The sequence below is a fragment of the Eptesicus fuscus genome, chromosome 9 (genome assembly GCF_027574615.1).
Source record: "Eptesicus fuscus isolate TK198812 chromosome 9, DD_ASM_mEF_20220401, whole genome shotgun sequence".
NCBI lineage: Eukaryota > Metazoa > Chordata > Mammalia > Chiroptera > Vespertilionidae > Eptesicus > Eptesicus fuscus.
The window spans coordinates 44,474,762-44,488,945 of NC_072481.1; the positions used below are offsets into that span (position 1 = coordinate 44,474,762).

At 38.3% G+C, this 14,184-nt stretch overlaps 2 protein-coding genes across 5 annotated transcripts in view; one reads left to right on the forward strand and one right to left on the reverse strand.

The window, feature by feature from the left end:
- ITGB3BP (integrin subunit beta 3 binding protein) overlaps positions 1–4,918 on the reverse strand; it is a 48,917-nt gene extending 43,999 nt beyond the window's left edge. Inside the window, exon 1 of the mRNA XM_054720868.1 lies at positions 4,640–4,918. Coding sequence (XP_054576843.1) covers positions 4,640–4,644 — 5 coding nt within the window. The 5' untranslated portion in view covers positions 4,645–4,918. The remainder of the gene's footprint in view (positions 1–4,639) is intronic.
- Positions 4,919–5,010: 92 nt separating this feature from the next.
- Positions 5,011–14,184, forward strand: part of EFCAB7 (EF-hand calcium binding domain 7) — a 58,741-nt gene continuing 49,567 nt past the window's right edge. Inside the window, exons 1-3 of one of the 4 annotated variants that reach the window (XM_028142354.2) lie at positions 5,011–5,153; positions 7,063–7,253; positions 13,538–13,749. In XM_028142354.2, coding sequence (XP_027998155.1) covers positions 7,067–7,253; positions 13,538–13,749 — 399 coding nt within the window. In that variant the 5' untranslated portion in view covers positions 5,011–5,153; positions 7,063–7,066. Of the gene's footprint in view, positions 5,154–5,263; positions 5,419–7,062; positions 7,254–13,537; positions 13,750–14,184 lie in introns of those variants that run through there. The other 3 variants (XM_008139390.3, XM_054721408.1, XM_054721409.1) reach the window with 3 other exon arrangements.

Here is a 14,184-nt window from a genome sequence, read left to right on the forward strand (position 1 = left end):
TAGGTTGTAATTTGATCTCTGGTCAGTGTATGTACGGGAGGCAACTGATTGATGTTTCTCTCTCTCTCTAAAATCAATAAAAACATATCCTTGGGTAAGGATAAGGGGAAAAAAAAAAAGGAAATTCTGACACATACTACAATATGGATGAACCTTGAAAACATTATGCTCAGTAAAACAAGCCAATTACAAAAGGACAAATATTATATGATTCCACTCAAATGAGGTGTATTTTAATACAAAAGAAATTATTCTAAAAAATGTTAACTATCATTTGATTCCTAATTAAGAACTAAGAATGATGTCATTTGAGGTTCTCTTACAGGACTTTTAATTCTTTTTTTCTTAATATTTTTATTGAATTCAGGGAGGAAGAGAATGGGAGAGATAGAAACATCAATGATGAGAGAGAATCATTTATCGGCTGCCTCCCATATGCCCCCTACTGGGGATCGAGCCTGCAACCCGACATTTTACAGGACTTTTAAAACATTAATTACGTATAATTTTGAATAGCTGAGCTGAGGGTAAGAATGTGTGGGGGAGAGGAGGTAGGAAGATAAAATAAGTAAAGCAGACAAGACTCAGGGAGCCTTGATGCTCTGCCAAATTCTTCCCCTAAGGTTAGGCAAATCACATAAATTCACTGAGCTTCATAAACTTAATACTGGCCTGTGAACTAGCAGGACATTTCTGAATGGAAAATAAAAATATGATTTGGTATGTCAGTGTTTCCATTTACTCCTCACTATAATAAGGATGATAATATTGCCAACTACTTCACAGGAGTATGCTTATAAGATAACTTAGAAATCTTTTAATGAAAAGAAATGGCCAAATTCACATCCCATGTGACTCTTTAGGTGTAAATTGAGATATCTAAAATGATTTTTTCCCCATTCTATGTATAGGAATGAACAACAAAGGGAGAAGAATCTTCTATATCCTCTTTGCATTCTCCCTTTCATTCAAGCCTATGCTCTTTTGTGTTCAACATTTATGATTACACGCTAATTCACTATGACAGCATGGGTGAGCAGGAACATCACTCCACTACATGTATAAATATGGTCACATATGAAAGCCTCTAAATAACAATGAAGCCTCTGTTCTTTGTGACAAAACTGGTCAATACTGCAACCAGTTATTGGACAACATGTTTATAGTGTCAAAAGTTTCTTTATTAAAGATTAATTAAAAAAGAGTGGCTAATGTATTCTTACAGAAGCAAAAGAGATATATTTGGGAATAATGACCCCAGAGGATAAACAGGCAAATATGAGATCTTTTTGGGGTTGAATAAAATGAGAAATGCCATAAAATTATTTCATTCCTAAATGGGTACTCTCAAAAATGAACATTAATAAAATATTCATTACTATTACCTTATGCAAGAAACGTATAAATATGTGTATCATCACACCTACATATATACATAAAGTCCTTTAAAAGAGTCTATTGAAAGGGGCCAAATAGGCATATCAGAATTAAATATGGTAGAGGGATATTTTATATAATTTCTTGTATATATTATATTTTACAACATAAAAAATTAATAATAATAAACTAACATTGATGCTACCCTTCCCTTTAGATTCTGACACAATCATTTCTTTTTTAAAAATTTATTTAAAAAAAATTTTTTTTGAAATTTTGTTTAAAAAGATGGACAGGTAGAAACATCAATGAGAGAGGAACATCATCTAATGGCTGCCTCCAGCAACACACCCCACTGGTGACCAAACCCAAAACCTGGGTATGTGCCCTGACCGGGACACATACTGGTGACCTCTTGGTTCCTGAGTTGACACTCAACCACTGAGCAACACCAGCTGGCCCGGCACAATCATTTCTAAGTTTTCCCTGAAGATACCCAGTTTGCACTAAGGACTCTTCCACTCTGTAACTAAAGCACTTGTACATGCCTCTCTCACTAAACTTATTTATGTTGAAATAATCTATTTATTTAGTTTGTCTTCCCTCCTTAACTAAGATATTTATATCATTAGCACCTTGTCTGTTAACTGGTAGGTTATGAGTTCTAAAAATGCCTGCTAAAATATCTCTCCTACTAAAGTTAAAACTCCTAGAAAGGTACAGTATCTATTCACATTCAAATCCCCAAGGCCTGTCAGTGATTGGCACAAAGTTGTTAAATTAATGATTTATTTAATTACTTTTATTTTAAAACCTGTCTCAATTCCAAAGATATATTTAATTCTTTTAATTTTTATGATTCTCCAAATTCTATTTAAGGTAGTTTAAATGCAGGTTCCTAAAGGATGTCATCGTAACAGTCTTATGGATAGTCTCTTACGCCCTGGCCGGTGTGTTCTGTGGTTAGAATCAAGGGCAAACCAAAATATTTTAAATTTCTCTATCCAACAGTGAAAACCTAACTCCCATGATCTTCAATGCATTCATTTGCTCAAGCCTAGAAGACACAGAAACTATTTTCATAAGTCCTAGCCCATACCTCTGTGAAACAAACCTACTCACCAAGATTTCATATTCAACTCCGGCCCAGGAGGCTAAGTTGGTTGGAGCATCACCCCATACACCAAAAGGTTGAGGGTTTGATTCCTGGCCAAGGCACATTACCTAGGTTGCAGGTTCCATGTATTGGAGATATCTGATTGATGTTTCTCTCTCACATTGATGTTTCTCTTTCTCTCCTTCTTTATAATAAAAAAAAAAAAAGCATATCCTTGGGTGAGGATAAAAAAGAATTAAAAAAAAAAAGATTCAATATTGGCCAAGTATTCTTAAAATGTAAAATGTATATACAATATTCTACTGGATGTTCAACATAGTTTTAATTTTCATTTCCCTGATGTCTAACAAAATGCTTATTTGCCATTCATAAACCTTTTTATTAGGTATTGGTTCAAGTCTTTGAGCCTTTATTTCAATAAGGTTTTTGTCTTTTTACTGTTGAGTTGTAAGAATTCTTTATACATATATATTCTAAAAATAAATTTGTGTCAGATATATGTCCTATGATGTCAACCTCAACTTTAAGGTTATGTATTTATTGTGAGAATATCTGTACCACAGACACTTCTAATATAACATGTACCTGTTAGTATGTTAGGAAAACAATTACCCAAAAGTTCCACTTTTAATAGTTTTTTGGTTCCCCACTACCTATACAGAATGGGATCATAGGTATCACCACTTATTAAGCAAATGCACACCAGTTTCCATTGTATTCCTATTTTGCTACATTATCCTTGAAGGTTCACAAAAGTGCTAACTGGATTTTTTTATAGTGCAGCAGAAGGAAGGCAAGTCTTCTTGCTTAAACCTGGGGAAAGCAAAACCTTTTCAATAATCCTAACTTTTAAGGATATAATTGGCCCGGCAGGCATGGCTCAGTGGTTGAGCATAGACCTATGAACCAGGAGGTCACCTCGAGCTGTAGCCCCAGTGTGGGGGTGCAGGAGGCAGCCAATCAATGATTCTCTCTCATCATTGTTTCTCTCTCTCTCTCCCTCTCCCTTCCTCTTAGAAATCAATAAAAATGTATTTTTCAAAAAAGGATATAAGTGAAACACATTTATTGATATTTGTGTGTAGGACACCATATTAAGTGCTGAGTTTTCTTATCTGGAAAGTATAGATAATAGTAGCCTCTACCTCCTAAAGTCCTTTTTTTAGGATTCAATGAGAATATGTAGGTAGATTGTTAAAACTGTACCAGATCATAAGGATTCAAAAGGTTATTTTTCTTTCTTTCTTTTAATCCTCACCCGAGGATATTTTTCCATTGGTTTTTAGAGAGATTGGAAGAGAGAGATAAACATCCATGTGAGATTGGTTCCTTCCTGGGGGCACTAAATGGGGGGGGGGGGGGGGGGGGGGGGAGCCTACAACCGAGGTATGTGCCCTTGACCGGAATCGATCGAACCCTTAGGTCGGCAGTGGAATAAGTTACTTTAGAAATGCACAGGAGGGGGTACCTCTAAGTCAACCTGGGGACAAGGACAGGCAGAAATTTCCACGTGTTAGATATTAATCCCTCCACCCTAAAGAAAAACTTATTTTCTGAACTTTTTAAAAGTTTCTATATAGCAGCAATAAGGAAACTGACGCCAGAATTGGCTACCCTTCCTCCTTTCATAGCTGGAATCCAGGTCTCTTGAGACCCAGTTCTCTTTTTTTTTATATATACCAAAGGTGGAAATTTATTTAAGAACAAGTACAGACTCCCCCGTGGGGAAGGGGAAAGAATCTCCCAGCACAGATTCCCAGGTGAGGAGGCGGAAAGAGTCCCCGAGACCCAGTTCTTGAGTTGTCCTATAAGCTTATAGGAACTCACCCCACTAATGGGCATTATCAAATGATCTGGCGTGTTCCAATCGACTCTATCCCATTCTTGGTATGCTAACCATATCTGAACTTCAAGCACGAACATACATCACAGACTACAGCCCGCAGCCTATCAAGCCAGTCAAAAGCCTCGGAGAGTCAGGATTAACGTGGACCATGTCTACCGCGTAACTGCGGCTGGAAGGTGAGCGGAGGTGGGTTGAGGGTATCAAGTAGGTAAGCACCAGGAACTGTCGGCAGAGGAGACAAGTTTATACTCAGAAAAGTAGAGAGAAAAGAAAGGTTACTTTTCTCTCCTGATACCTACGGCATTTCCACACCGAGGGAAGGACCCCTGCCGCTGGATCCAACTAACCCGAGCAACCTCTTCCGAAGAGAGAGCCTCCCGAAGGCAACCCTGAGCCTGAAAAGCGCGGGCGAGCCTCCGCTCGACGAGGTGTCACACTCAATGTAGCCCGCCGGAAACACCGTCCCCGCGACAACGCCTCCGAGTTCCCGCGGGGAAAGGAGGAGGGGTTGTCGGTCAAAGACCGCATCCAGCCCCTTGCAGTGCAGCCCAGGGCCCTCGCTCACAAATTCTGGCCAGACCAGCCCGGGATAGAGGAGCGACAGGACCGTCTCTGGTCCCTGTGGATTAACGATCCCGAAGATTCCTAGCCGGACCTTTTGGGGAGGTGCTCTGCATCTGATTTCCGGTGGCAGAGAGGTGCCGTTGCCATGGTAACTAGAGAAAGGCCGAGGAGCGGTCCGGCTTCGGTGAGCGGATTGTGGAATCCGTGCAGAGACCTGGCTGCGCCCCTCCGTCGGTAAACCGGAACTAGGTAGCGGTCCGCTCGCGGTCTCTCTGTGCGCGCCGTGTCCCTTACTGCCCGGCTTCCCTCCCGCCCGCTGCTCTCACTTCTCTGTGATACTAACACTTGGTCCAGGGAGGCACCTGAAATGCACCTAGAAACGCAGTCTTCTGCGCTGAGACACACAAAAAGACGGGGATGTTGCCTGAGATCCGCTGTGGACAGATGTCTCCGCGTAGGGACGGGGCGGCTGGCTCTCTGTTTCCGCTTGGCCCTCTAAAAGCCCGAGGCGCCTGTGAGTTTATTTTTCTCGCTGTTGTGTGGCTGGTTATTGATGGAGCCGTTTGCTGCAATGTACTCTCTAGGCCCCCGGTCTGACTCTCGGGCTGGAGTTTTAAATGGAGGAGGTTTCCAAGCCGGAGGGGGTACCATTATATATTTATTTAAGCTTAGTTGAGGCTCTCCTCGCAGAAAGGGGAAGAATAGAGTTCTGGAACATTTCTGCCGTGGGATTTCCACGTGAGGGAGTCGCCTCATTTGGAAAGAGTATTCGAAGACAATCTCCCCCCCCCCCCCCAAAAAAATAAAAAATAAAAATAAAACCCTTACACTTTAAAATTGCTTGCTGCAAAATGAATGCTCTCTCTTCCTCGTTGGAACGGTTTTCCTTCCCATTTTTTTTTTTTTTTTTGAGGAGATGCGTGCACGCATATGTGTTTAAAACTCTGATGCTTAATTATAGGGATACCAATTTGCAGTAACCAGACTGTGACACCACATCCCTATGGGGTCCTTCTAAATCTGGTGTAATATGAAAGTGTCAGGCAGGCGGACGGTGTATTACAAATAGGGTACTTCATCCATGATAAGCGATTATTATCTTTCTTTCCCAAGTGTAAAAGACCTATATAATTCAAGAAGGTGCAAGTGATTTAGGCCTCTTGAGTAAGAATCCAATGAGTCCTGAAGGGGACCCTACCTGTGTCGTCTTATTGTTGAACTTGAAATATTCAATTTATTAGGCTGGAATGTATTTTGTAAAGTCAAAGCTGGGTAAAATAATGTTGGAAGCTGTTAGACCGCCCAGCACAATTTAGTGCCTCGTAGTAACTACTGTACAAGAAGCCTTCATTCACATGAATAAAGAAGAAACTGTTACTGAAATTTACTGACCTTTGCTACCTACTATTAAATTGGCGACTCTGTGCCCCTCAATGTTCTCACCTGTAAAATGGACTAAAGATGCCCGACCACTGTAGTAGGGATACATCGTGATGTATGGCAGTTCTTTAAGCTCTTATGAGCAGAGGTGTTATTTAAACCCAAAACATCATTATTAGTAATGGAACACAGTAAAATCTCATGATAACACTATAAATGGGATTTTTAAAATCCAGTCATGTAAAATGTGGGGCTGCATTATGGAAAGGTTAGTGAAATGACCTGCTTGATCCTGCTGTGGAGATGGATGCCAACTGCCAATCACATTACATCCACGTTCTTGTTACTGTGGAGTTTCGCTCTATCTACACCTTCTTTAGCACTTAACTTGTGCCAGGCACTGTTCTGTATGCTTCACATATATTAACTGGTTTAATCCTCATGACAATCCTATGAAGAGTCTTAACTGATTGTCCTGTTTTTTTGTTTTGTTTTTTGAGAAAATAGATGTAGGTTTTTCCTTTCCTATGCTTCTTCTTTGTATTTGTTACATCTTTGTTTTGGTTTTGTTCTTTGGTATATACATATAAATAAAGAAGAAACTTTTCTAGTTTAACAGATAATACAACCTTATGCATATTTTAATGTTCATCTTTTTTCCCCCTACAACTGAAAACTTTAATGTCTTGATTCCCCCACTCCCATTTGAAAGGCAAGATGACATTTGCTCTTTAGGGGATTAACATTTACTGAACCAGTTTTTAAAATTATTTTCTAGTAGAATGGCCATCAGTCCAGGAAGTGATGCAGCCTTCTCCAGTCAGAAATCATCGCTTTCCGAGAGTCCTCGAACAAAGAAATATCCACTAACTGAAGAGGAGATGTTTTATATGAACTGTAGAGCTGCCTATTTAACTGTTTTCAAAAGCAGCTTAGAAAACATTATTTCTAAAGATCAACTTTACTTAGGTAAAAAAAAAAATAAGTATTTTGCCTTATTTGTTGAAAGTTAATTAGATCAGAAAGACTGTAATTAGAATTATGTTGTCAAATCATCCCCAATTTTAGTTGTTTGAGCAATGGAAGTACTACATTATGCTATTGTGCTATTTTATATAGTTACATATTGTAGCATCTTCAAAATAAAACTTTCAATGTTTATGCAGGGTAGAATCGTATTTTTAAACCTATCAATTACTTGCTTTCAATTTTTTTTTCAATTCTCATTTTGGAACAGGAAGATTTACAATAGAATTAAAACACTTTTGGCATCTGAATAACTACTCTGAATTTGACCTATATTAAGGAAAATGTGAAAGATATATAAAAATGGGGTGCATGGCTATAAAAGAGAAGTATTAGGAAACTAGAGGCCCGGTGCACAAATTCATGCACAGGTGGGGGTCCCTCGGCCTGGCCAGCGGTTGGGGCAGATGGGGTCCAGCCGGCGGGGGGGAGGGACCGCGGGAGGTTGGCCAGCCGTGGGAGGTTGGCTGTGGGAGCGCACTGACCACCAGAAGGCAGCTCCTGCATTGAGCGTGGTCAGTGCGCATCATAGCTACCGGCCGGTCGTCCGGTTCTAACAGTCACTTAGGCTTTTATATATATAGATAACTGAAATTTTAAGAGAATTAAGAGTTCTGGGTTTGGGTTTGGGTTGGCTTGGTTTTGTGTGTGGGTGGAAGATTGGTCTTTTTTTGCTTCTCTCCATTGTGTTTTGAATTCCTCTGGTTGCAAATATCCCCTCAAACAAGGAATTTGGTTCTTACCAGCTGAATTGAATAATTTGGAGGTCTTTAGACTTAAGAGAGTGGTATACACTGAATACACATGTTATTTTCATTAAGGCTAATAACTTTCTGAGTAGAGAAGCTGAGTTATTTTGACAATGTTAGAAGCAGTTTCATTTGATAAAAAATATGACATATTTTTGCAATGTCTTGGGTTTGTATGCAGTAAGATCTCTATTTGAGGAAATCCATTTTGTGGAATATAACATAGTTTATGTTTTACTGTAAATTATAGTTTTAGTTTTTTTTTCTCTTTATTCTTTTGAAAATAGGCTGAGATCACAAAAGTTTAACATGCCTTCTGGTACATGGCATTTAGTTTGTGAATCATTGAATAGGTATTACTAAGGTGCTATCAGTCTTATAGAATTACCTGGGAGGATAATAATGCAGTTTTTGTCACTTAGGTATTATACACACTTTTGGTTTTATGGTGGAATACTCATTGTAATGACTGATTTCACATAATCTAGATTTTAAAAAAGTGGTAGTGTGAACCAGTGATGTCTCTTTCTTACTACTATGTCTTTCATTATATCCTTCGGCCATTGCTGCACATAACATGTGTTTTGACATTCCATTTCAAGGTTAGATAGAGTAGTACCAGTATCAGGACTTTAGAATTCCTTTCTCCCACCCCCATCTTATAAATAATACAGATATTATAGACTTGTGTCAAAGATTAAAGTAAACCCTGGCAGAAGATCAGTATCTTTGTGTAAACCTTTAAACATCTATCCTATATAATAAAAGCTTAATATGCTAAGTGTCCCATTGTCTGGTCATCCATTCAACCAATCAAAGTGTAATATGCTAATGATATGCTAAGGCCACTCAACTGCTTGCTATGGCATGCATTGACCACCAGGGGGCAGACGCTCCAACTGGTAGGTTAGCTTGCTGCTGGGGTCTGGCTGATTGGGATTGAGCAAAATGGACCAGACATGCCCTGGAGCCCTCCTGTGGTTCCTCCCAGGCTGGCAAACCTCCCGTGTCCCTCTCAGGCCCCGATCATTCCTCCCAGGCCCCGATTGTGCACCGGTGGGGTCCCTTAGCCTGGCCTGCGTCCTCTCAAAATCCGGGACCCCTCAGGGGATATCAGAAAGCCAGTTTAGGCCCGATCCTGCAGGCCAGGCCGAGGGACCCCACTGTTGCACGAATTCATGCACTGGGCCTCTAGTAGTTACATAATACGTTTAATGTTAACAGACTTATAATGGGCTCCAACTGATTAAAATTAGGTTAGAAGTTACTAAATTATACCTATTTCTTAACTTACTGAGTACATACATGTTTTGGGCATAATGAGTTTTATTCTGAGAAAGATTGTTCTGTAAGTTAACAGTATCTTTTAAAATATTTTGTTATCGCCGAAACCGGTTTGGCTCAGTGGATAGAGCGTCGGTCTGCTGACTGAAAGGTCCCAGGTTCGATTCCGGTCAAGGGCATGTACATTGGTTGCGGGCACATCCCCGGTGGGGAGTGTGCAGGAGGCGGCTGGTCGATGTTTCTCTCTCATCGATGTTTCTAGCTCTCTATCCCACTCCCTTCCTCTCTGTAAAAAATCAATAAAATATATTTAAAAAAATAAAATAAAATAAAATAAAATATTTTGTTATTGAAGATAGCAACAAGCATATGCTTGTGGGAAAGAGGTTTCAAAACTGGACGAAATGCCATTTTCTTTACATGGGCTTTTGACTTCAAATAACTTCACTGGGGTCCTATTTGTATTCCCAGCATTTATTTATGCAAATATTTTTTTATTGATTTCAGAGATAAAGGGAGAGGGAGAGAGAGAGATAGAAACATCAGTGATAAGAGAGAATCATTGATAGACTTCCTCCTGCAGGCTTCCTACTAAGGATCGAACCCACAACCCAGGCATATGCCCTTGACTGGAATCAAACCTGGGGCCCTTCAGTCCGCAGGCTGAAGCTCTATCCACTGGGTCAAACCGGCTAGGGTGTATTCCCAGCTTTTAAAGCAAGCATATCAAACTCAAAGGCTAACATGGGCCAAGTAAACAAGGTTTATGTTTATGTGGGCCGCAAAAAAACAAAAGCTTCAATTTTCGTAGAAACGTAGGTTTATTTTGATAGAGTCATGCTGAATACAAAGGGCTGAAATAAATGAGTAATCGTTAACATAAAATAATAGAACATTTTAATAAAAATTAATATTTTTTCTTGAACATTACCTTACCAGACACTGAATAACTGCACAAATTAATAAGCGCAATGCAAATAAACCTATTTTTCTTATTCTCTGAAAGCAAAATATTCCCTGTTGCACACACCAAACAAAACTAATGACGTGGCAGTCGGCTGCTAAAATATTCGCTGCTAGTATTAGTGGAGAGAAATGATGCGCCTGTGTGTAAGGTGCATGAGGGAAATGAATGCAACAAGATTATAATAATCAGTCATTAGCGAACTTTGTCGAGTGTTATTAATAATTATGTATAACAGGAGATTGTAAAAATTGTTACAAAATTTTTTTTTTAAGTCACATTTTTTTTATTGAGGTATTATATGTGTACATATCTTACCATTACCCCCCCACCCCACACCCATACATGCCCTCACCCCCCAGAGTTTTGCGTCCATTGTTTATGCTTATATACATGCATACAAGTCCTTCGTTTGATTTCATAACTCCCCCAACTCTCCCTAACTTTCCCCCTGTAATTTGAAAGTCTGTTTGATGCTTTACTGTCTCTGTATCTATCTTTTTGTTCATCACTTTATAATGTTCTTTACTATCCCTAAATGAGTGAGATCATGTGGTATTTTTCTTTCATTGACTGGCTTATTTCACTTAGCATAATGTTCTCCAATTCCATCCAGGTTGCTGCAAATGATGAGAATTTTTTCTTTTTTATGGCAGCATAGTATTCCATTGTGTAGATGTACCACAGTTTTCCGATCCAGTCATCTGCTGATGGGCACCTAGGCTGTTTCCAAATCTTAGCTATTGTAAATTGTGCTGCTATGAACATAGTGGTGCTTATATCCTTTCTGATTGGTGTTTCTAGTTTCTTCGGTTATATTCCCAGGAGTGGGATTACTGGGTCAAATGGGAGTTCCATTTTCAGTTTTTTGAGGAAACTCCATACTGTTCTCCACAGTGGCTGCACCAGTCTGCATTCCCACCAGCAGTGCACGAGGGTTCCTTTTTCTCCGCATCCTCGCCAACACTTGTTGTTTGTTGATTTGTTGATGATAGCCATTCTGACAGGTGTGAGATGGTACCTCATTGTTGTTTTGATTTGCATCTCTCGGATAATAAGTGACTTTGAACATGTTTTCATGTGTCTCTTGGCCTTCCTTCTGTCTTCTTTTGAAAATATTCTGTTTAGGTCTGTTGCCCATTTTTTTATTGGATCATTTATCTTCCTCTTATTAAGTTGCATAAGCTGCCTGTAGATGTTGGAGATTAAACCTTTATCAGTGATAGCATTTGCAAATATGTTCTCCCATGCAGTGGGCTTTCTTGTTGTTTTGTTGATTGTTTCTTTTGCTGTAAAAAAGCTTTTTATTTTGATGTAGTCCCATTTGTTAATTTTCTCTTTAGCTTCCATTGCCCTAGGGGCAGTGTCAGTGAAGAAGTTCTTTTGGCATATGTCTGAGATTTTGTTGCCTGTGGAGTCCTCTAGTATTTTTATGGTTTCCCGTCTTATGTTTAAGTCCTGTATCCATTTTGAGTTTATTTTTGTGTATGGTGTACGAAATTTTTATTATAACGTTTCTTACATATCATTATGTTGGCTGGGCCGCAAAAATATTCATTGTGGGCCACATGTGGCCCGCGGGCCACGACTTTGACATGCTTGTTTTAAAGGGTAAAGGTTGGCCGGGGATGGACTGCTAAAACGTTTATCTTTATTCTCTTGATAGATGAATTAAGGAATTGTCCATTTGTAAACTAGGCAAAATACTGCTCTTTATTCCTAAGTCAGCATGGTAATCAGGATTTTTGTCTACATCCAAGAATAGACCTGTGGAAATTTAAAAAAATTATATTATCTCCACTGTTACAAATTTCCACAAAGGCTTTCTAGGTGAACGGAAGATGTCAGTTACTACAACTACACCTTTTGTAGCCCTGAAAGGCACCTCTAGATGATGAGCTTGTTTCTGTTTTTGTGCCAGTTTTGTCTAGAAATGATGCACTAGTATAATCTGGAGGATGGGAACATTTCTCTTGGTTTATGGACTTCTAATATGTTATTAACTATAAATCATGACCACAGGTAGCAATTTTACACTTCAGGTGTGCACTTTCTATTGAAATTATAAAACTTAGGAGCCAAGAAGCTTGTATCACTGTGTTATGCCTGTGCACAGTGAAAGTTCAATATAATGGACTCACAGATGTCTCTATTACCTTGAGATATATATCTTCAAGGAAAAATATATATGCCCCTTCCTGGGATTAAGACTGCAACCCAGGCATGTACCCTGACTGGGAATCAAACTAGTGACCTCTGGGTGCATGGGTCAACACTCAAGCACTGAGCCACATGGCCTGGCTACAGGATTATTTTCAAATGTTCTGGATAAAAATAAAAAGTGGTCTGACCGTTGTAGCTCTACAATTGTCTTCTCTTAAGTTTGTTGGCATTCTTGATTTTTAGTAGGACTATAGCTGTAACTAGATATTTTTTGTGCCTATATTTGACATTTGGGACATGATGTTCTTGAAATTATAATATCTAGCAATGATGAACATTTTGGATATCATGCCTTGGTGATAGTACTATTGTCAAACTAATTATTTCTTCATTACATTAAGAGATTTGTTGAACCAGAAAAAGTAATAATTTATGATTTTTATGGTTATTCTTATGTCCTCAAAACAATTAAGTAGATGGTTGTTTTTTAATCTTTTCTTTTCTCCAAGCACTCTTATGAAGTAAGTCAGGTAATTAAACTATGTAGGTTGAGAAAAAACTGTCAGAATAGGAAAAATCTATTTAATTCTGGTATTAATAAATCAATAATCTTTAGTTGGATATATACATACTTATACATATATATATATATACATATATATATATATATGTTGGAGCAAAAGTAGGTTATTTGTATAGAAAATAATATAGTAATTAATAAATAATAATACAAGAATAAACTACATACTCACAACTGTAAACCTATATATATTAGCAAAATCAAAGGTAATATATTTGTATTTGTGTACTTTTGTATAATATTGTAATCCTATATAATAAAGAACTAATATGCTAATTAGACTGGATGGCGGAACAACCTTCTGGAATGACCTTCCTGAACGACCAGTGGGCGGGGCCTGGGCCGTGAGGCAGTCGGTGCTGTGAAGGCCTACCCTTGTACGAATTTCGTGCATCGGGCCTCTAGTATATAATGATTTAAAGAAAAAATATACTTAAATACCAATTCCAAATGTTACTTTAAAAATAATACTTGTTTTATTGGGCAGCTCTTCAGAATGCAGGAAGAAATCCATCCCAAAAGACTATTGATAAGTATTGGACTCCTCAAACTGCCAAACTGAATTTTGATGATTTTTGTATAATTTTAAGAAAGGAAAAACCTACTTCAAAAGCAGAACTGCTAAAATCATTTAAACAATTAGATATAAATGATGATGGCTCTATTTTACACACTGACCTTTATAAACTTCTAACAAAGGTAAGATCTGTGAAACAGTTTTGTAATAGGTGTATTTTGCAAAAACTTGGAATCTACTTTTGGCAACCAAAGTCCACATTAAAAATAATGATTTCATTGGCAGGTGAAATGAATCATATATATGTTGTTTATAAAGTACTTAAGGATCCTTCTGGATGAAAGGTGCTTTGTAAATAAAAGACAAAGTGTAAAATTGAGCCCACTTTGCAATCCCCTTGTGTTTCCATGCAATTCTTTTCCTGCTCAGAACTCTATAAACCAGTGATTCATATGTGATAAATAAAAGAGAAACAAAGTATTCATGGGATTCAGAATTGATTCTCTTTCTTGGTACAATGTGAGAAAGTATCATTATTGTAATGTTAATAGTTATTACTGGATCTATGTTACACATTGTTCAAATTTAGTATATTGAAATTCAGCACACATTTACAA